The sequence below is a fragment of the Peromyscus californicus genome, unplaced genomic scaffold, assembly GCF_007827085.1.
Source record: "Peromyscus californicus insignis strain IS unplaced genomic scaffold, ASM782708v3 Scaffold_4__1_contigs__length_199733344, whole genome shotgun sequence".
NCBI lineage: Eukaryota > Metazoa > Chordata > Mammalia > Rodentia > Cricetidae > Peromyscus > Peromyscus californicus.
Genome location: NW_026294562.1, coordinates 139463875 through 139486713, shown reverse-complemented (window position 1 = coordinate 139486713; position 22839 = coordinate 139463875). Strand labels below are relative to the sequence as shown.

Here is a 22839-nt window from a genome sequence, read left to right as displayed (position 1 = left end):
CATACATGTTGTTGTGTTTCAGTGGGTTTTGTATACAACTATGTGTTTGTATTTTCATTTTGGCTTATTTGTGTTAGTGTATGTGTTTGGTGGGACTAAAGTGTAACCATCATGATTGCATTTGGTACTGTAAAACAATGCACATGTACATATGCCTATGTATAAATGTGTGCTAATGTGTGAGAATTCTGTGTTTTTTTTTCTTTGTTTTTTGTTTTTGGTTTTTTTTTTTTTTTTTTTTGGTTTTTAGAGACAAGGTTTCTCTGTGTAGCTTTGCGCCTTTCCTGGAACTCACTCTGTAGCCCAAGCAGGTCTCGAACTCACAGAGATCTACCTGCCTCTGCCTCCCAAGTGCTGGGATTAAAGGTGTGTGCCACCACCACCCGGCTTCTGTGTTGATTTTAGTGTTAGCATGAAGAACTGTGAAAATATGTGGCTATTTGTGGGGAAAGTGTGTTTGAATGTGTTCTCACCAAGTGAAGAAGTATAGACAGTATGTCTGTGTATCAGTGAGAGATAATGTGCATTTATGCATGTCCATGTGTTTATGTACATGTTGGTGTGCCCAAGTGTGTCTGTGTATGAAGTATGTTTGTGCATGAGCACTTGAATTTGTGTGTTCATGTGGCTGTGTTCATACACATACTTGATCAATCCACAAAAGGGCCACACGATCAAGCCTTGTTTGTCCTAACACCCATCAGTGACACTAATACAGAAGATCATCACTTAACTCTCATCCACATTGGTTATGAAATATTACACCATAGTAGTATTTCTTACTACAATGGTCATAATAGTCATAGGAGTTTCTTAAATTCTTCAGGATTCTGAAATCTTCAGATAAGTTACAACTAGTAACTGCCTACCATTTCAGAATATGAATTTGCCAAGTTTCTTAAATCTCAGCATCAAAGACATCAGGAATGTAGGGCCTTATTGGTCTTGGTTCTTAGAAATGCATCACCCTGCAATTTTCTCAACTTTGTGCAAAGGGAATCCTGATTTCCTGAGTCTCTTGCTCCGGTGGAGTCTGGGTGGCCTTTCCCTGTTCATCAAGTGTGGTGTGTAAGGAGATCAGCACAGAGCATCCCGTGTGCTCTTGGTATTCAGAAAAGCCTGCATGCTGGCTGGACTTCTGTCAACTTGCCACAACCAGAGTCATCTGGAGGAGAGACCCTCACTGGAGGAAATACCTCCATTAGGTTCGTCTGTAGGCATTTCCTTGAGGGATGATTAGTGTGGAGGGTCCAGCCATCCCTGGGAAGGTGGTCCTGGAAGGTATAAGAAAACTGAACTTGTAAGAAAACCCAAGGTTTTCCACATGGTTCCTGCCTCCTTTCCTACTTGAGTTTCTTCCCTGACACCCCTCAATACTGAACGTGATCAGGACATGTAAGCCAAATACACCCGTTCCTCATCCAAGTTGCTTTTGGTCACGTTCTTTATCACAGAGACAGAAAACAAACCAAGACAACCTGTTGTGGTGATATATTGTGTACCCCAGTAAAGCTTAACAGGGGATCAGAGGACAGAGTCCGCCACTAAATTATAGAGGTCAGGCAGTGGTGGCATACACCTTTAATCCTGTCACTCGGGACGCAGAGATCCGTCTGGAACCGTCTGGATCTCTGTGAGTTCAAAGCCACACTGGGCTACTTGAGATAAACAGAACCAGGCAGTAGTGACACAGGCCTTTAATCCCAGGAAGTAATGTGGCAGGACACAGAAAGGTATATAAGGTGTGAGGAAACAGGAACTCACTCTCGAGGCTGAGAATTTTGTAGAGGTAAGCTTGTGGCTAGCTGTTCTGCTTCTCTGATCAATCAAAAGCTTTCACCCCAATATCTGGCTCTGGGTTTTTTATTATAAGACCTTTTAAGATTCATGTTACAACCTGTAATGCCAGGTTCTATTCTTTCTTTCAGGTACAATAAGTGTGATTGAAACTGTGTGTCTTCAATGTGGATGTATGGCATAGTGTATCCTCTGCTTACCTGTAAAGATAATGTGGATGAAGATGTTCAATGGTATAGCCCTTGCCTGGCATGTGAAAGGGCCAAGGTTCAGTTGTTCTCCAAGCAGATAAACACATGTATAGAACAGAACTGCCTGCTCGTACCATGTCATTGGAGGGTTCCTCCATCAATACAGTGACAGAAGATATAGGAATTGCTTGTCAAGTTGAAAATCTTTCCAATATAGATCAAGTGCAAAAATTGCAGTATTTGTATATGCTACAGGCAAATATAAATAATTACAGAAGAATGCATTCCCTCTAGACCAAATGAAGAGATCCAGGTGAAAGCCATAGGTGTGTGGCCCACAGTGGAGAACGCAGGAACAGATGGGCACAACAGTTGTCAGCTGATTCCTGGCAAAAGGACAAAGGCAACCCAAGTGTAATGGAACACTTATTTGAACAATGATGCTTGATATGCAGAAGTCAACACACAAATGAGACCCTAGACACTGACTTCACATCTCACACCAGAAGTAATTCAAAATGAGGCAGATGCAAACAAAATTAAAAGTCTTGTAATTTTATAGGAAATCTAGAGAAATTTTACATGCCTGTGGGTTTATTGATGAGTCTTTATATGCAACAATAATGCATGATCTGTGAAAAATAATTAAGTTGTCTTTAGCAAAATAATCTTTTCTTTCTGTAAGATCCACTGCCTTGGAGAAATATCTGCACAGCACATATATGCTAAAGAATATACATCTAGAATGTACAATTACATAAGTAGAATACAAATGGCCCAACAAAAACATACAAAATAATTACAAAACTTACATGTAGATTGCAGAAATCTTGTTTTCGTTTTTCATTTGTTTGTTTAATATTTTGCCTTTCTCTATTTAAAAATAATTGCATAGGAGCAATTCTATTTTATGGAAAGGTGTTCAATAATATGCATATAACTGTCTGGTAGGGGTTCAAGTCTATGATTGCATGTTGCAAATACATGCATATTACTATTATCCATCTAAAATGTGTGTTTGCCTCAGTCAGGAAGATCTTGTTTATTTCTAGTTCTCTAGAACACAACAGTTGTCCTCCTAGGTTGTGACCTGTTACGCTGCATTATGTTGTTGAGAATTTGGACCCTTATCTGCAAATAAATAGCAAAGTGTTCTCCTCCTCCCCAACCCTTTAAAACACAGCTGCAAACTTTATTCTGTCTTTCTCTGGTCGTAAGATTGTCCTCGTCCGCCCTCTGCTGTCCACTATGTAAAGTAACACTTGAAATTTTTTCTGATAAGGTTAGCTTTAGCTTCACTAAGGCTAGGAAGCCCTCTGGTGGCCAGATTTTAAAACTGCAGATGTAAAACTAACTTCTTATAAAGCTTCTGGAATCCCTTAGGGAAAGAAACATACTTCTTACTCTGAGTCTGGCTTATTTTAATTATTATAACGAACTTCAGTTTCAACCAATTCCCTGTAAATGTCACAATTTGAGGTTTTTTTTGCTGACTAGATCCCACTGTGTATATGTACACCACAACTTTCACTTCACTAAAGCCGGACAGAAAACTTAAAAAAAAAAATGTTTTAATTGAAACTGGGGTTTTCTGCATATGGCCCACAAGACCTCTGAACATACACTGGACTGTTTTCTTAGTAATAATTTTTCCACATGTTGAGTATTCTTTATTTGAAATATTTGAGGCAGAGCGTTTGAATATCAGATTTGGGAAATATAAACATTCGCCTATACTTAAAGATGTTTCCAAAAAATGGGATGGACACTGATGTTCACATCAGTTGACTTTGACATACATCATGTCCAGATATCCTGAAAGCAATACTATGGAGAATTTTTAGTAATTTTGTGAATGAAACAAAATTTCATGATCAACAATTTGCTATTTTGAGTATTATTGACATTAAACCTATTTAAATTTAGTATTTTTAGATTAGGGTGCTCCAAGGAGATGGAGTTTTCAGGCCAAGATATGTGTTTAAAGAGGAGGTATGGTAGTGATCATTTCCTTCCATGTGGCAGAAACTCAAGTAGACTTAATATTCAGTTCCTCATCAAAACATAAGCGCTATTGACTACTGTCCATGAGTCTGGGGGGATGCAAAGCTCAACTGGCCCCATTTCTTAGGCCACAGAACCTATGGCAAGTTCTGCAAATGTTATGGGCTTAGGAGATGGTCCTCTATTAACAAGATTTTGGAGGCTGCCAGGTGTCCTGTGGCCCCAGGTCACATGGCTGTCACACTCATCAACTCAGAAATGCTGAGGTTATCTGCACAAAACTTGTACAGGGGTGAGGCCATCATCCTAGTTTGGATGGGGCAGGGGCTCCTGAGGCCGTACCCACTGCTGAAAAGCTATTGGCACTAAAAACTGCCAGGGAAGTGGGAGTCACTTTTCTTTAGTGACTAATGTCAGTGTAAATACTGACTAATTGTGTACTCTCCAGTAAATGAACCCACAGCAGTGAATATGCTTGAAACCCTAATTAAACCCAGTGGATCACGGCCAAAAGACATGAAAGTCAGAGGGTAAGTCTTGAAAAACATAAGGGTCCTAGATGAAGTGAGAAGGCAATAAGAGAGAGTAACAGGGATGAACATGATCAAAATACGTTATGTATGGAATTAGAAAATAACAAAACTATTTTTTTAAAAGTGAGTGTAAGTTTACATCTTTGGCATTGTCATCCACGAAATTTCCAACTGATTTTCCCCACAACTTGTTGGGCTCAAGGAACAGATAAAGTACTGAGTAGAGAGAGTTAGTGTGTGGCTTTTCCCTATTCCTCAAGTGTAACAGGACAAGGTTAAATACGTGTGTGTGTGTGTCGGGGGGGGGGGGGGGGCGGGTGTTACGTTCTCTTGGAATTCAAAAGACCTGTAATACCAGATTCCAGATTCCGCCATTCCCTGCATGTATGATTTCCTTCTTAGCCAGGAAGTTTCAGCAACCATGATGAGGTACCTTATGCTCAAAGCAGAGAGCAACTGGTGCTGGGGTGCCCAAGTGCCCCAGTCTTCCAGATGTGTAGAGTCCACTCTTTTGGGGATATTTACAAGTGAGCCATGCTCAGAACTCTCATTGTCCTGAATTCAAAGACAGCTAACTGACAGTGTTTATTTAGTACAGGCACTTTATGATGTGTACACTCTGCCATGACTGAGGACAAGCTGATTCTAGAGAAACATTTGGTAAGCTACTACTACTACAAAGCTCTCTGTGGTGTCTTTCTGGGCAAAGGACTGGAATTTCACACAATGGCGTAAGTCACATTAAACAGAAGAGACAGGTAAGTAACTGCAGTCTGTGGAACACAAATCCTTGAGAAATGCAGGGGCTTCTTTAAGTGTAGTCAGGACACGTGTTGTGAGGTGTGCTGAGAGCCTCACAGGCATGGCAGACCATGGGATTCTTAACATCCTAACTGTGACTGAGCCTTGTCTTTCACATGTATTTTTAGCCAATCCTCTCCTATCTTTCAAGACTGGTGAGGCTATGGCAATAGCACTAGTCTAACACGTGCAAGTGTCTATGTTCCATCCCAGGTCCTACAGTGTAACCAAGAGACCAGGGAGTTCAGTCTGTAGCATATCTTTGGAGATTCCTTCAAGTAAAACATTCAGCACAATGCTAGCAGTGACGGTGAGTTTGAAATTCTAAGTTCTGATATTGGTAATTTGTAGAGGCAGCAGTATTTAAATATTGAATTGGCAGTCACATTTCCACTTAGAAACAGAATGCTTTCACTAAGAGAAAACAAAGTACTGTAAGTGAGAGAGTAGACATAGAGATTCATAGTCCAGAATGAAGAACCCAGAAATAGATGGACAAGAAAACTGCTAGTTGACCTCCGGAAAAGATACAAAGGAAGTGAAGAGTATGGATGAATCATCCCAACAAATGTCTGGGAAAAATGGAAGCCATGAGCCTTGTCATTTATCTTTCACCTTTTAGCACAAGAAACTCAACATGAACTCTAAAACTAAAACACAAAGTAAAACCATGAAAATTTAATATGAAAACATAGGAGAAAATTTATTGTGTCATTGGTGGGCACTTAGATTCAATAAAATGGTAAAAATTCCTTAAGAAAGAAAAATGAAGAATTATATTTACAAAACAAAAACTTTTCTTGTAAGAGTCACTATTAAGAGAATGAAAAGACAAGCTTTGGCCTTGCAGAATCAACTGCCAAGTGACATACACAAATAAAGAACTTGGACCCAAAATGTGCACAGTTCGCTCACAGGAAAATCCATAAAACAAACACATGACCTGACTGAGAAATGTGCAACAGGAAAAATAGTCATAAAATGTCCAAGATACTTGCCAGCAATTTTAGAATGCCTCTCCATGCAAAGTCCTCAAAGTGAATGCCAAGGATCCCACTCCTCTTGTGTGAAAGGAGATGAGATCTGTATTACTATTACTTCTAGCTGGAGTTCCAAGTACTACTGTGTATTTCACACCCGTTCACACTGCTGTGCATCTAAGTTGACTGATTTCCTAGCTCAGAAAGGTCTTCATTTTTAGCTCTGTGCACTGATAGGCATCTATAGTTAAGTCTCTTAGATCTTGAGTCTGTTCAATTTACACAAGGCTGTTGAGAATTACTTTCCCTCCCCAGTATAGAGATAGTAAGGTTTTTCGTAATGAACAATATTTAAAATTAATTTTTGGTTACCAAATACTGGAATGGGTCTCATAATGTTTCTCATTATGTAAATGTGTGCTCATGTGCATGCATCCATGCATATACACACATATACACATGTATACTACTTTGTTCTGATTCGGCTCTGTCCTTCTTCTATACTCTGAATGGTTCCCCCTCTTCCCTCAAGTATTACCCCTTCTGATTTCAAAACACATGTACAGTCTTCTGCTCCAAACTGTGACATTTCTTTCTGCTTACCATTCCAAGATTGATCCCAATAGGTCCTCTGGTTGGCTACGAGGTGAAACACCGCTTTTTTGTTTTATTTTTCATTATTCATACCGTAGTAGTAAGCTGGTAGACTTGTGCAGGCATACTGGAAAAGCAGCTTTCTATTTTGAATTTTTATAAGGAATATTAGTTCCCCTGAAACAGTAGTGAGAAGTCAAAAAGCTCAGAACATTCTGCATAATGTCTACAAATTACTCAAACACACACCTGTATCTATGACCTGTTTCCTTTCTGTATTTTTAAGAATTTAATATATGTATACAATAAATTATGATAGCTAAACCTGATCCCCCGCCCCGACTCCCCTCATGTCCTGCTCCCAACTGCACGTCTCCTGCTTTGATAACCATCACTAAATCCACTTACCAGCGAGGGCTGTATAGAATGATTGCAACCGAGGTTGGAAATTCTTTACCAAATGTTTGACACTACCGTGTTTTAGTTTTTTTCGTAATTTTGAAGTTACATGTACATAATGAAGTATCTGGTGGGGCATACTAAAAACACAAAATTAATTTGTTTCACACACACCTTAAAATATTTGCATTTCTTTCAAAATGTTACCCATTGTTCAATTGTACTGTTTTTCTTTTTTCTTTATCTAAAAAAGTTTTCATTTTACATACCAACCAGTTTCCCCTCCCAACCCACCTCTGGTTCCCCACTCCCACCCCACCCCCACCTACCCACCCCCAATCCACTTCTCCAAAAGGGTAAGGCCTCCCATGGGGAGTCAACAAAGCCTGGCATTTTCAGTTGAGGCAGTACCAAGCCCCTCCCCCCTGCATCAAGGCTGACCAAGGCATCCCACCATAGGTAGTGGGTTCCAAAAAAGCCCACTCATGCACCAGGGATAGATCTTGATCCCACTGCCAAGGGCCCCTCAAACAAACCCAGCTACACAACTGTCTCCCACATGTAGAGGACCTACTTCGGTCCCATGTAGGCTCTACAGTATTGTACTGTTTTTCATAATTCTTGTTGAAACGCTTCAACAACGTTGTACAGCTTAACTCATTTTAGTTAATTTCCAATGTTATTTGATTTTTTTTATTATTATATTCAGTATTATTTGATTATAGGATTGATCTGTAAGGATTTAACAGAAGAAATGTGGTGTATTTTAATAAAGTCTACTTGCGTTGTGACAAAGAAAGCTTCTCTGAAACACAAGGAAAAAAAAAAAAAAACTAAAAGAACCCCGAAGACTTCTTTAGGAAATATTCTTCAAAACAGCTTCGTGGTATAAAACTCCCACTGTTATGCTGTTGCATTGGCATTCAAACCTCTTAGGATTTGTAAGGGGTTAATAATGAGACCTTAGTGCCTGAGACACAGATGGGAGTCTACCCAGATGGTATTCCAGAGCGGACCGAGCTCAGTGAGGGCGACTGGGGACCAGGGTGGGTTACCCTCTCCCACCTTCCCCCCGCCTTCCGGTGCTTTAGATTCTTCTTGTCCTTTGGTCGAGTGTCACCCACTTAGAGAGGAGATCCCGCATTAACACCCCGCAGCGACCCTCCCATCAGTTGTGCTGGAGATTCTTGGCGCCCGGGAGCTGGGCGGGTCGTCGGCCGGTACACGCTGGCAGGAGCGCCTGAGTCCCGGGAGGCAGAGGGTGGAGCAGGGGCGCAGCCGGGGCCACAGCGGGGCGACGCAAATCGCAGCCGCAGAGCTGGGTCCAGCCACGCGTGACCACTAAAGGGGACCCGCGCTGGGTGGCACAATCGGGGTTCTACACTAAAAACTTCCCGGGCTGCCACCGCCGCTTCTCCAAATCCCGCGCCTGCGCTCGACACTCGCAGATTCAGCAAGGCGCATGCGCGGGACAGCCGCGGCAGAGACGGACCCCGACAAGGACCTAAAGAGTGCGAGTTGGAGAACTCCGGATGAATGAAAAAGGGGGAAACACACACACACACACACACACACACACACACACACACACACACACACACACACACACACACACACACACACACACACACACACACACACACACACACACACACACACACACACACACACACACACACACACACACACACACACAACTTCAGGGGGAAACACACACACACACACACACACACAACTTCAGGGGGAAACACACACACACACACACACACACACACACACACACACACACACAACTTCAGCAAACCTAGGAACGTTTTCAGTTGTCATTCCGAGAGAGAAAACTTGTATTTTTGCACGTTCATAACCACGCTCCATTCTTTTGTAATCCCCTTTGTCTCGTTTCTAATGGTCCTGAACATTTCTGTTCGTTATTTTTTTTTTATTGAGGTGCACTGAAAACTTTACACTTAAGTGTGACAGGATTAATAAATGCAAAGTCATCAGGAAGTCTAACTATATAAGCCTGCGCTGTGACCCGGCTCAGCTTTCCTTTAAAACTTTAGCGATTTAGAACTGTAATTTGCTTTGCATCTCGTTTCTAAGCACCAGGTTTTACAGTGTCATGGTGAAAAGAGTAAGAATTTTTTTTAACTTTGATAAAAATGGGTTCTAAATAATTCTGCATATAACATGGAGAAATGCCTGGATCTTTAAAGTCTACAAAACCTGTTTTTTTTTTTTTTTTTTTTTAATGAAACCAAAAGGAATTGTCATTCTGCATGTTACATTAAAGCATGATGTTGCAAAGTTTCGTACCTGTACAGATCAAATCTTAGAAGTGAATGTTTGCTGCTACCCAAGGACACCTTGGAAAGGGACACTTTCTGCCCTCCTTCCTCTGAATAATACTAACAGGCTCCAAAGGGATGAAAAGAAAGGCATAGTGTAGCAGCAGGGATCAAAGTCCCCCTTTAAGCATAAATTTGAGTAGACCAAATTACTTTTTATAAAACTCATTTTCACTACATTATGCCAGTTCTCCATAATTGTCCATTCCTGTGACCTGTAACTTTTACATGTGAAAAAACAGAGTAAATTTATGTGTCTTGTTTAAAAAAGAAAAAAAAAAGAAAAAAGAAGAGTTCGTGTTAGTAGGCAAGAACACTGAAGGGAAGAATATGCGATTCCATGGTTCGGGGTTGGGTTGCCTCTGGTGCCTTTGTTATAGGGTCAGATTCTTACAGGGAAACACGGCCTTGCTCACAAAGGAAACCATTTACTTTATCCCATGAGTTGACAAGGGTTTTTCCACAAAAGAAACAGCAGACCTTTAGGAAAACTCGTCCCCATTCTCCTCAACAACTGCTGAGTCAATGTAAATTTAGCCAAAGCTTAATTAAAAACCGTAAGATGTAAGAGGTGACAAAAAAATCCTAGGAAGGTGCCCATGGTATGAGGATGCAGAAAAGGTGGTAATTAGGAGAATATGGACCCTCTTCCCAGGAGAAGACCTCTCAGACAGAGTGGGTGAGAAAGTGCTTATGTGATTTGTGGACCAAGGTGCAAATCTGGGCATTGTCTCAGTTTCTAAACTCTACAAATTTTGTGCGGATAATACAAACTTCAGAAATATAGTTAACAGTGGTATGGTAAATGCTTGATTTGAATGAAGGCAAGGACTGGGGCTAGAGTGATTGCCCAGCAGTTAAAAGCACTGGCTGCTTTGTCTTGGACCAGGGGTCCTGGTAGCTCAAGACATTCTAACTCCAATTCAAGGCACCTTCTTTTGCCCTCATCTGGCACTGCATGCATGCACATGGTGCACATACATACATGTTGACAAAACACTCATACGTTTAAGAATAAATTTTTAATGGAGATGAATCATTAGCTCAACTACCACGGCTGTCACTTGGTACTCAGCTGAACACACACACACACACACACACACACACACACACACACACACAGCACTCATTAGCATTGACTGATTAATCTTCCATCTGAAATTCTGGGCAGCTGCTCCACCTATTCTGTGTCCAATGTGAAACCACTTACACACTTTGAGGGAGAACAACGAGCACTTCCCATAATCAGACGAATCAGCCTGAAAAGGAGGAGGAACGGATTGGGCAAAACCCAGATGGAAGCTGCTGTGATTGTGTGATGAGGATAAAAGCTGATTAGATGGAGGTTATGGGCAGACAACATGATTAACACAGTGGATCTGAAGATTTAGTAAAGTCAGAATTTTTTCGTTTATTTCAATTCAGTACATGAGAGAAATGAGTTAAAAGTACTAACATTGATTTCCAGCTTGGAAGTTTTTGAGTTGTTACAAAAAAAAGCAAAGTAAAAAGGTGAATATGAGATGGACATATGGGTTCAGATCCTGAAATCTGCAGAGCGCAGTTAGGAAACACTGTCATGCTAGGGCGATGACACACCGGTTGCTTTCTTCTGAAATGAGTTTGATGAAACCCACAAGACATTCGCAACATGGTTATAGGGTTTGTTCCAGGTGAGATTGAAGACAAAAGTTATCTGCATAAATACCTAGAGAGAGTTGATGTCCTGGGTGAAACTGCAATGGAGAAGGTGATGGAGTATACATCATGAGAAGACCATCATCTATGAGAACCCGAGGAGGAAGCCAGGGAATACCAAAGCTCTGGAGTGAAGGGCTCACAACAGAAAAATAATGGGAGATGCAGAAAACAGAGGCGCTAGAATGGAACAATGAGAAGTTAGCAAGGAAAAGATATTAAAGTATTGAATACAGATTTGGGTGGTGACAGCAAAACAACCATTTAGGTGGACAAAAGTAAGGAAAACATTGCTGAAGAAATGGCTTAAGAAAACGCAGACAGAATTGTATAAATTATAAATGGAACAGATGTTAGAGAGACAGGTGGAAACATAGAGCAAATGGAGAGATGTGTGTGAAAAGTGTTACCCTGCCTGGGTTTGTGTTTGTATTTGTGCATATCAACATGGGCTTGTGTATGTTCAGGAATACTTCGTGTATGTTTCTGTGTGAAATGTACATGTGTGTTCGTCAGTATCCATTTGTATTTTTATATTGTTAGTGTACAGTGTATATTAGAGGGTTGTGAATCTGATTTTATGTGTGCACATGTGTAAATGTTTGCTTTATGAGTTGGGTGAGCATTTACATAAATGAATTTCTATGTGTGTGAAAACTTGTTTCTGTATGAAATATGCTGGTGTGTTTGTGAATCAGTATATCATTAGGGGACTCCTTGAATAGATGCCTATGCATTTGTGTATGTTTGGATGTATAAAGTGTAATATGATCCCACAGCTATCCTGGTTCTTAATCTTAAGCTCAACTGTTTTAATTATATACCAAAGGGAGAACCTGTAAAAGCATCTTTCTGTGCCCTTAAATATGTGTTATATTAACAAATACGCATGTGGATGGTATATGCTTGTGAGGTATATTAGTATGTGAATGCATATACAATGAGATCTGTGTATTACGTGCATCTGCTACAGTGTTGGACTGTGCAACTGCTGTGTTTGTGGGATTACTGTTCCTGTGTATTATTTCTCTATGTGTGTACTGGTGAGTTTATAGTGAATATGGAATTTTGTGGCTGTCTGTAAACGTGTATACCTTTGTGTGTGGGTGTTTATGTGCATGGCAGAGTGGACACCAGGGCTTGGGGAGGAGAAAATTTTGTGTTCCCCAGGCACTTTCTTACACTCTAATGGAAATTACAGTGTTATATTTTCACAGTTGTTCACTGTGTAATGATCAAGTCAGGATATTGAGACTAAATTCTCAAATATTTGTGATTTTATTGTGATGAGAACATTCAAATTTTGTTTCCTATTTTAAATATTTTACTACTGAATATAATTTTTCTGTGTGATAAAGACCAGAACTCAACCTTCTGCCTCTGCCTTCCTGATCATTAACCACTCTCCCTATTCACCCATCTTCTCGACACTCCCTGACCTCTGGTCACTGCTATTCAATCTCACTTCAATAAGCCCAGCTTTGCTAAATTCCACAGGAGTGAAATCATTCTGTTTCTGCCATCTCGGGTGTCAATTTTTTTTTATGTAAATTGGTTTCCAGGTCTAGTTATATTGTAGCAAATAGTAGCATTTTAATCATTTCACAGATGGATTGTGTATTCATTCACACATAAAACTAAAAAAGAAATTAAAGAGCACATATGGTAAAGAGATGCAGGACAGTGGTGTAATAGCATACAGAGTCCAAGAAAACAATCACAAGCTACATCTTTAACCAAGAGTTAGAATCCCAAGTACATATCAAATTCAATAATCCAACAAAACCCTATGTAAATTTAAAATGGGCCATTGTTCTGTGTGCTATATTCATGTGCCGTGTATTCAGGTTCATGCAGCAATGGGTGGATGCACAGATAAAGACCACAGGCAAATGCTGGCATCCTCTCCAGGGTTTCAGTGATCATTTCAATAATTCTCAAATACTTTACTGCAGAAAGCTCAAGTAACTATAGAAAGATAAGTACAAAAGACACAGGCAAGAGTGTATTCAGCTTTATATTACCACATGGCTATACCAAAGCCTATGATCTATCAGGAAACTGATGCCTGCACCTGCAGCAGCTGGCAGACCTACCTCTCTTTTCCTGGTGATTGCAGCAGTGATCCACAGCTTGGTCTCACACTGAAGCCCAGTCTGGCCTTCACTGACAGTACTCCTGACTTGGCCCCCAAATGCTTGCATTACAGACATCTGCCATCACGCTTGGCTTTCCGTTAAGACACTTAAAAATGTCCTCTTTGAAATCCAACAAATTACATTTTGATTCACCACAAAACAAAGGAGTCAACTGTATTAAAAATCTGACAATTTCCACTCTGCATTGTTTTACATACTTACATTATGTGATTTGTGTGTGCATTCACCTACATATATTACACATTTCTGTGTATGTGTAGGAAGGGTTTTATATTTGTAACGTATGTATCTGCACATATGTGATAACTCTATGGATGCTCCATTTTTACACATATAAACATAGACATTCAATTGTTTCTGTCTCCATATGAGTGACTGAATTCTATAAACTTCCACATATGTTCCTGTTCACACAATGTCTCCCAGATTCTTCCATGTTTGTTTCACTTGTAAATCTGTAGTCCTAAAATTCTACTGGGTTCCTGTACCATTTTTAATCAGCTGTCAACTTACATTTTGGTTATTTCTAAAATGTTACTGTTCTGATGTAGGTTGCTGAACATTCTTTTAGTTGAGTAATTTCACAGTGAAGAATACACCTCCACACCATATTTACGTACCAGTAACACTCTTACAAGCAATGTAAAATATTACCTTTTTCCCCAACCCTCAACAACTTAAGTGTTTGCAAATACTTGGGTCTTAGGTAACTTTAAATTTTTAATTTTAATAAGTGCCATGATTAAGGACGCTTGAAGGGGTTTCCCAGATTACAAGAAATTACATTTATTTTCTGTTCAAGTTCTCTTCATATTCATATTGATTTATTAATAAAATTAATTCATAATCTTATTTATCTTGTTTTACTGAAGACCTTATACACTATAGAAATACGTTCTTGTAGGATTTGCCATTTTGAAAACTTTTCTCATTTTACTTTTATGTGTATGGTATGGTTGTTTGGCCAGCATGTATGTCTATGCACCACATCCATGCCCATGTCCACAGAGGCCAGATGAATGTGTCAGATTCCTTGGCACTAGAATTACAGACCATTGTGATCTGCCAGACGAGAACTGGGAAGTGAACCAGGGTCTTCTTGAAGAGCAACCAGTGCTCTTAACTTTGTATCCATCTCTCCAGCATTTTATTTTTGAATTATTATAAAAGAAGTTTTTCTTCTGGGCTTGCTCGTGCAAATTTTTGAGTCCCAATTTAAGTTAGTTACATCTGTAAGACAACGCAGGGGCTGAGAAGTCAGACCTGGAATCTGACAGACTATCACTGACCCTGCCCTGTGGCCGTAGAAATCTCAACCTCCCTAAGTCCCAGTTTTCCCAATGGCTGCAAGCCATTAATAACAGAGTTTACATGTGAGGGCAACTGGAAAAATCAAATGAGATAATATGTCCTTAGAATAAACAGGAGCATATCATAATCTCCATGCAGTTTTTGTTTTTAACTAGGTATTGTTAAGTGTTAAGATTTCTGTCCAAAATGTTTTAGAAAGGTGTTCTTGACTGTAAGACTTTAAAAATATACGAGGCCCACATATTAATTTTCTAAGTGATTTTGTAGTTCATTCTTTACTGAATAACACCAGGTTGTTTTAATGATCTACATCACAAACTTTAATCTAACATATGTCTATTTATGAGTCTGATAAATATACACTCTTGGGTCAGCATTGTGGTACATGTCTGCATACATGAACACACACACACACACACCACATATTTTAAAAATATGTGAATTTGAACACCACACTTTCCTCTTCATATGTGGAGTACATGGCAATATGTCCTATATGTGTCAGGGTTCATTCACTGACTCTCATTCCCCTTGTTCTCAAGCCATGCTTTTGTTTCACTTCCAGAGCAGCACCCCATCATATAGAGCTGTGTTTTGATGTTGTTGAGATATAATCTTACTATGTAGTAGTCAGGCTTCAAACTCAAGATCTTTATGCCTTTGCCTCCAGAATACAAGAATTACTAATATTTGCCACTAAGCGTGGCTTTCTTTTACTACTATAAACTGTTCAGACTTTACTAATTGTGTTTACTATAGCATACAGATTCCCCTAAGTTTCTTCCTTTTCTTAAAAATTATAAATGGCCTATTTGAACTTCAATAGGGTATCATTCAAAACACAATTTTAATACCAAATTTCCCTATCAAATTGGGTGGAATATTTCATGTCTTAAGCATTAAAACTTCTTGAAAAGTACTTCTTTTCAAGAATTTATATATTAATATCTATTTCTGCACCTTCCTACAATAAAAACAGGTCTTTTGCTGTCTATTTACTGCTTTATAGTAGATAGTTCATAATAGAATTTTCATAGTGCCTTACTTAGCTTTTTATGATTTTCTAGATAATTCTGGGTTTTGAACATACAATGCCTCACCCATTAAGACAGAAAGCTGCATACTCTCTGGAAGATGCCACACGTGGGTTTGTTTCATTTTGTTCTTTTATGCATTTGTACAAATTTACCCATCAAAATAATGCTTACTGACAACAGAGAGAATTCCTTTTTTCCTGATCAAAATCAAAACAGATGGCTATGATTAGTAGCAACATATTAAAAGGATAGAAATGCTGAAATATTTTATTATGGTTGTACTATTCATTTTTTACAAAACAATTCATAAGACTGAACACTTGTGTGTTTATCTATTAACTGTGTTACTATTGATATAGAATTGTCAATCATAACACACAAGTAAAAGTATCCTTTCTATTGGTTAATTTTTGAATTGCATAAGATAGAACTAAAATAACTTATTATTTAGAGGTTTTATGAAGAAACACAATTTAAATAAAATATGGGTAAACTCTTCTCTTGATTTTTTTTGTTAGTGGATAGGTTTCTTTTCAGTTGTCATGTGGGTGAACAATGCATACTCAGGTATGTTTAATAAAATCCCTGTTGCAAATTCTTCCACTGTATGTTATGATATGGTTTCATTTCTGCTCATTTTGTTGATAAAGATGGGTAGTGTAGTATACACTTTATAAACTGTTTTAATGCAGCCTCTCTATTTAATCCTTTAATTTTTCTCTAATTTAATAGTTACTTTCATCTCTTGATTTTTTATTTTATGTACATTTAACAAAACTCAGAATTCAAAGGAGATACATACATACATACTTATGTATGTCACATATTGATATTACATGCACTTTATTTTACCAAACTGATTAATAATCTTTAGGCACATGAAGGTGTTTGTATGGTTATTTCTTTTAATAAAAAAAAAACTTTTATTCTGTAATCTTTATTTTCCTAAAATACATCAAAACTTTTATTCTGTAATCTTTATTTTCCTAAAATACAACCCAACCCCTCCTGTTAATTCTAATATGCTATTAGCACATTCTAGTTTTGTACCAACATTCATAGATGTTCATATGAGAACAGTTCCTATTCAACTTTGAATTAAACCAACCATTTCACTGTGATCCACTACATGGTCAATTATTTTGGGTCAGCATTCCATCAATGCTGCATATATTTTCATGGCAAAATTTTTGACAAGTTAATTGTTTCTTGGCACTAGTACTGTGTTATTTCCTGAAAATATCTTTTCTCAGCTATGCCCCAATGCCATGCAGTTGTAGATTGGGATAAGCTATGGTAGCAGAAACCACAGTGCTAAGATCGCCAAACATGGAAACAGCAGTGCATAAAAGACAACTGACTAGGGACTGATAAGGTTTCTTTGTGTCTGTGAAATTTTGTATGTAGAATCAGTGATATGAGCTGTGAGAATCAATGGTTTCTATATATTTACTGAGTGATAACTTTGGAAATTTTCACTAGCCTGGTTGTAGCTATGTATATCTCCCAAATTTACACTCAGGAAGCATAAGCAAATTAAATGTGTTTCATCAGGCTTTCTGTTGCAGCTAGAAGGACAGTTCTTTTATGGAGCTCCCAAGCTCTTCTGAGGTGGGGGCTGCCTGTTCAGAATCCCTCACAAAGCAAACCTTTGTGTGGCAAGGGGTCCTTTGTTCCCCAATACAGCAGGCCTGTAACTATACCCCTCTTGGGAAAGAAGAGGAAAATTCACTTGGTTTTGGTGGCTGTGACATCTGTTATTGACCTTTTTCTCAACGAATTGATGAGGGAAAAAGGAACTTTGATTTTTCAAAAGCATCTTGTCATTTCCCCATTATGCATCTGGTACAAAAAATACTTTTGCTGTTTGGGATTCTTAGACAATTAAATAGAACATGTTTAGTTTTAACGATTTCTGCTGGGAAAAAAAAAATGTCTATTGAAGCTACTTATGTAAGGGTGTTAGGTACTACACCTATATCCTACAAATATAATCTCAAAATAATTTTTACCCTGAGTTCCAAAGATTAATAAAAGAAAAACCTAGCAAAATATTCATATTCAGGTAATAATTGTCACTTGGGTTGATAAACATGCAGATTCTACTTGGTGGTAAGCTCTTTTAAAGATGTTTCAAGCCTTTTCCCTACACTGCACTTGAGCTGCACAATTATCCTACAAAACAGGTAACACTGCACCCATTTCTCCTATGTATAAACTGAGGCAGAGGACATAAATACTCACTTAGATGGCATGACTTTCAAGAAGCTCAATCAGGACTCAACTGTCCTGTAATCTGTCTTCCATGCCATTTTTCTACTGGCCTTAAAACTACTATAACTCCTGACATTTATTATGACTTCCTATTTCAATATACTCATTGAATAAAATTCTGTCATTTTATGAGGTTGTGCAGTGTACACTAAGAGACTTTCCAGAGCTGTCAAAGCTCAAATCAAGCCCCCCACCACATCTTAGCCACTATGGAAACTCCTTGAGAGTTGACAATCAGCAGTCCTCATTAAGTGCCCCATCTGGTCCCATTCTTTAGTTGGTTTATCTGACCCACCCCCAACTCCTAGCCCATGGGAAAATAGCTGTCCAGGGCCTCCTAACCGATGCACTATGTGGAATTAAGAGGGAAGCATTATGCCATATCCCATAGAGTACCACAGTTTCAGAGTACCAGTAATTACATCAGAAGGGAGAGGGCATGCTACAACATGGGAAGCTGAGCTACACTTGTGAACAATAGACTCTGAAACACTGAGTCTTGCAACTCACAGATAAAAGCCCCCAAATGCCCCATTTTGTGGAAGCTTGTTCATGCCCTGCTGCACCTGGCTGATCAATCCAGGCTTAAGAGCTGCACATGAAGCCACACACTTTTTCTGAGCCTTAATATGTGTGGGGTAGGGGCAGCAGTCATCTAATTTCAAGTGTTCTGTAAATGTATGACTTGTACTCCATTCTTGCTGTGACTACTTTTTCTACCTCATTTATTTCACCACATAGGAAAAATTACAAGTGTAACACAAGGGCCTTCTGACAAACCAGTACTTCAAAGTATGCTTTGTAACAAAATATAAATTCTGCAATTTGGCTTTGTTACTTGCTACATAGTCAGAACATGGTGTACACCAGAAAATGGAGATCCATAGCATAATTTTGAGCAACTTCAGCCAAGAAAAATATACTCTGTTCTACACAATTGGGAGGCTTGAATCTGTACTGTTTAGTGACCGAATAAAAATTTATTCATTTACTAAAAGATGTAGTAAAACTGTCCACTGAGCACTTGAACTGTGCTACCTCTATGAATTCTTCATTTGCTTAACTTGTGTCATATAAGTACAAAATATGAAGTTACATATTCGAAATCAATTATAATTTATTGCTTTCACATTTCTCTCCTCCAGCAATGTTTATTAGAAACTCGGTCTATTGTACTGACAGCAGCTGCACAATTACTTTTACCCCCAATCCTCCTGATTTCTCATTTTAACTGTAATTGTGCATGTTAAGTAGAATGTAGATTCATTTAAAGCAAGCAAAATAAACTTTGATTTTTTTAAAAATGGCTCTTAGATCAAACTATGGCTTATTTGCATTAAAAGACACCAGTATTATTATGTTTAACATTTTAAAAGTCCTATGCCTCACTTTTTTATTTCCATTCTTATATTCTGTTTCAATATTTATTATCATTTTCTCTGGTGGTCTTATAATTTTTATTATGAAATTTTTTATCAACAGTCCTTTGCTTCTAAAGTATAAAAAGAACCAGATATTTAAGATATGACCATAAACAACTGTGTATTTGAGTTCAGGAATTGCCACCGTTAAGAAAAATGAGATGTTGGCTACATGCAGAGGCACATGTATTGGTAATTATAACAACAGAGAAGCTGTTAATGCTATCATAGGAATTATCAAAGTCATGTTTTATAAGTCCTTTAAAAAGAGTCCAATACACATAGCAGTCATTTTTATTAATGCTAATCACTGACATCAGTGCAGGGGCAGAGAAATTATCCACACAATTCACACACAGTCCATACATCTAGACTTTAACATTAGGCTTTCAGTTCTGCATTTATTTCATTACTTCAAACATATATATTATGGTGGGTATTTGTTTCCAACGTTTTCAAGTACATCTTTGTATACATATACGCATATATATCATTCTTAAATATATATTTCCAAATATAAATAATTTCACATCAAGCCAAACAGGATAAAAACATGTAAACATATGCACCTCATTTTGGTCAAGTAAAACAGAACCACAAAGCAACCACAAGTTAACAAGTGCACTTGAAAGAGAAGGGAAGAAACAGACATGTAAACAAACACAGACAGCAGCTGCAAGGCCCTGTAAGGGTCCTTTTTTTTTTTTAAGGCTATATAGCAAAAGCTCATAATTCAGTTAAAGACTTTTGTCACCTTGTCACATTTACTCTTAAGGGACTTCACAATGAGAAACTGTAAACACTAGACTAGAAGTGATTGAATCCTGTTGGAAAAACACCACAAGTCATCAGCTGACAGAAATATTAATTCCACCAAACAATACTTTTAAGATTTCTTGTTATTTTGCAACACAGAGAAACATCACAATCCTAGTGAGAAGAAATGGGAAATAGAGAAGAAAACAGCAATACTGCATAAAGATTGCCGCAACAGCCTTTGAAAGCAATAGGTTTGTCATTCAGTACAGGGAAATAAGCAACAGCAGACAACAGAGCCTTAGCAGACTAGACCACATGCCACAGCATGATACTACAGATTCAAATTGAAATATTCTTCCAGCTGGTACTGAAGAAAGAGCCAGCGGTCATCAGTGAAGGAAAAACTGCCTCTCAGGCAAAGCAACTTCTTAAGCAACTGATTGGCAAGGCGAAGCACAGAAAGCTCCTTTTTACGGCTTTTAAACAGCACGTTTCCCTCTCGCCATTGCACGGGCTTCAAAACTTGATGCCAGTATGCGTTTGACGATCCACCACCATCTGGCCTCGGAAAATGATCAAACCAGCCCTCGGGATATTCATGCTTGTAAAAACAGAATTCTCCAAATGGGCAGTGACCTAGGCCTCCAGCAAAATACCTGCAGGCTTTGTGGCTCATTCCCTCCTTATATTGCCGAACAAGTTTCTCCTTCTCCTCTTCCTCTTCCACCCAGAACTCACTAGGAATGACAAAGCCAGAGGAGACCCTGCACTGTGGGCAGGACTTACTGATCCTGTTCTCAAACTGTGTGGCACTTCTCCACCTGCGGATACACCTAAGACAGAAGGTGTGGTTGCAGCTGAAAAGGATGCCAAAGCGGCGGTCCCTGGGGTCGGCTTTCTCATAGACAACCTCCATGCAGATGCCACACACTTTGTCCATGCTGCGCTGCACAGCAAAGGAGAGCTCCATATCTCTCTCATGGGCTTCAATGCAGGCCCTTCTATGCATTTCCTGCTGGGCCGCATCCCAAGGGTGCAAGGCCTGCTGCCCGCACATGTCGCATATTTCTCCATGGGGGTATGCACAGCGCTCCCCGCGGAGGCATTCTCCCCGGGCAGCAAAGCGGCAAAGCGGCAGAAGCATCCCCATGCCCATAACCATGTGCTCTCTGTCAACTGGCGGGCTCCTCATAGCCATGTGCTCTCTCTCAATTGGCGGGCTCCTCATAGCCATGTGCTCTCTCTCAATTGCCTGGCTCGGCAGAGGAGCCTCGGGACCATGCGGGGGGATCATGCGACCTCGGTAGGGCTGTCCAGGAACAAACTCAATTGCCCCCTCCCAGCCTTCCGCACCCGCTCCTCCCGTAGCAGCTGCTGCTAGGCCTGCATCGTCAATCTCTGCTTCAGAGAAGCCCCCTTCAGCAGCTGAGCCAATGCCTGCACTGTCAATCTCAGCTTCAGGGAAGCCCCTTTCAGCAGCTGAGCCAATGAGAGGCAAAGAGCTGGAGGATGCAGTAGGGGGGGCTTCCGCCACTTCCTGAGTCGGGGGCTCCCACTCAGTGGCCATCTTGGGCCCTCTATCTGCAGAGGCCCGAGGCTGAGAATCTTGGCCCCCCCTAGCTTTCCGCCGCCCAGAGAAGTCATGAGAATAGCGACAGTTATCGCCCTCCTTGCACTGCCCATGCAGATAATACCTGCAGAGGATTTGCTTTGTCCAGTTGCCGCTGTTGCGCTCAGAACGAGACCTGGCTCCGCCCCCTTCGGCTGGAGCCAGCCGAGGACTCGCCGTGCGTCGGTTTTCAAGCACAGGAACCACAAGAAAGGGTGCCAGGCCCGATGCCTCTTGCACAGAGGCTGAACTAACCACCGCAGAGGCTCCAGAAGCCTCAAACTCGGGAAGGGGAGGAACAGACACACCCTCCCCCCCCTCAGCACCTGCCTCGGCACCTGCGGCCGCGTGGGGCCTCCTGGGAGCTGCAGACTCTTCCATTGGTGCTACGCGTCCCTTAAACTGTCCAAAAACCGTCTAATATTATATATTTTTTGAGTTTGAATCGGCGGACCTAGAGCTGGACCGATCGGCGGATTCTCGGGCGGAAGTGCACCAATTTTTGTCTTCCCACTAGAAACCGACCCCCTGTGAACTTTAGTTCCTACCTGCTTGCTGGCAGACGGACACTTCCTGTTGAAACACCACTTTCCGTGTTTAAGCGGAAGTTGCTTCCGCCATGTTTTTCTCGCACCGCTATCGGCTTACAGAGCCGTGGTCGGTCTTTCCTAATGCAATTCTGGAGCCCCCAGACCCCGTTTCCACATTGTTTCCCCTCAAGGTTGATGTTTTAATCACTCCCGGTTTCGATCGTACGCATTGTATTTCATTATTTTCCTTTTTGTGTAAGAAAACGCTACAGTCCTTGCCGTGACAGTCTGCGGCTCTTGGAGTTTTTAAAACATTTCACGCATAAATATTACAACTTATTTCTCTGTTTACTCTGTCTTTTGTCTATGGGTGACGAATTTTTAAAATCCAATA

The 22839-nt window shown here is 39.9% G+C and overlaps 1 protein-coding gene across 1 annotated transcript; it reads right to left on the bottom strand.

Annotated features, from left to right (window-relative positions):
* Nucleotides 1-11055: 11055 nt before the first annotated feature.
* Mkrn3 (makorin ring finger protein 3) lies at nt 11056-22392 on the bottom strand. The gene has a single exon (XM_052713003.1). The coding sequence runs from the start codon at nt 22294-22296 to the stop codon at nt 20638-20640; it is 1659 nt and encodes a 552-aa protein (XP_052568963.1). The 5' UTR covers nt 22297-22392; the 3' UTR covers nt 11056-20637.
* Between the last annotated feature and the right edge of the window lie 447 nt (nt 22393-22839).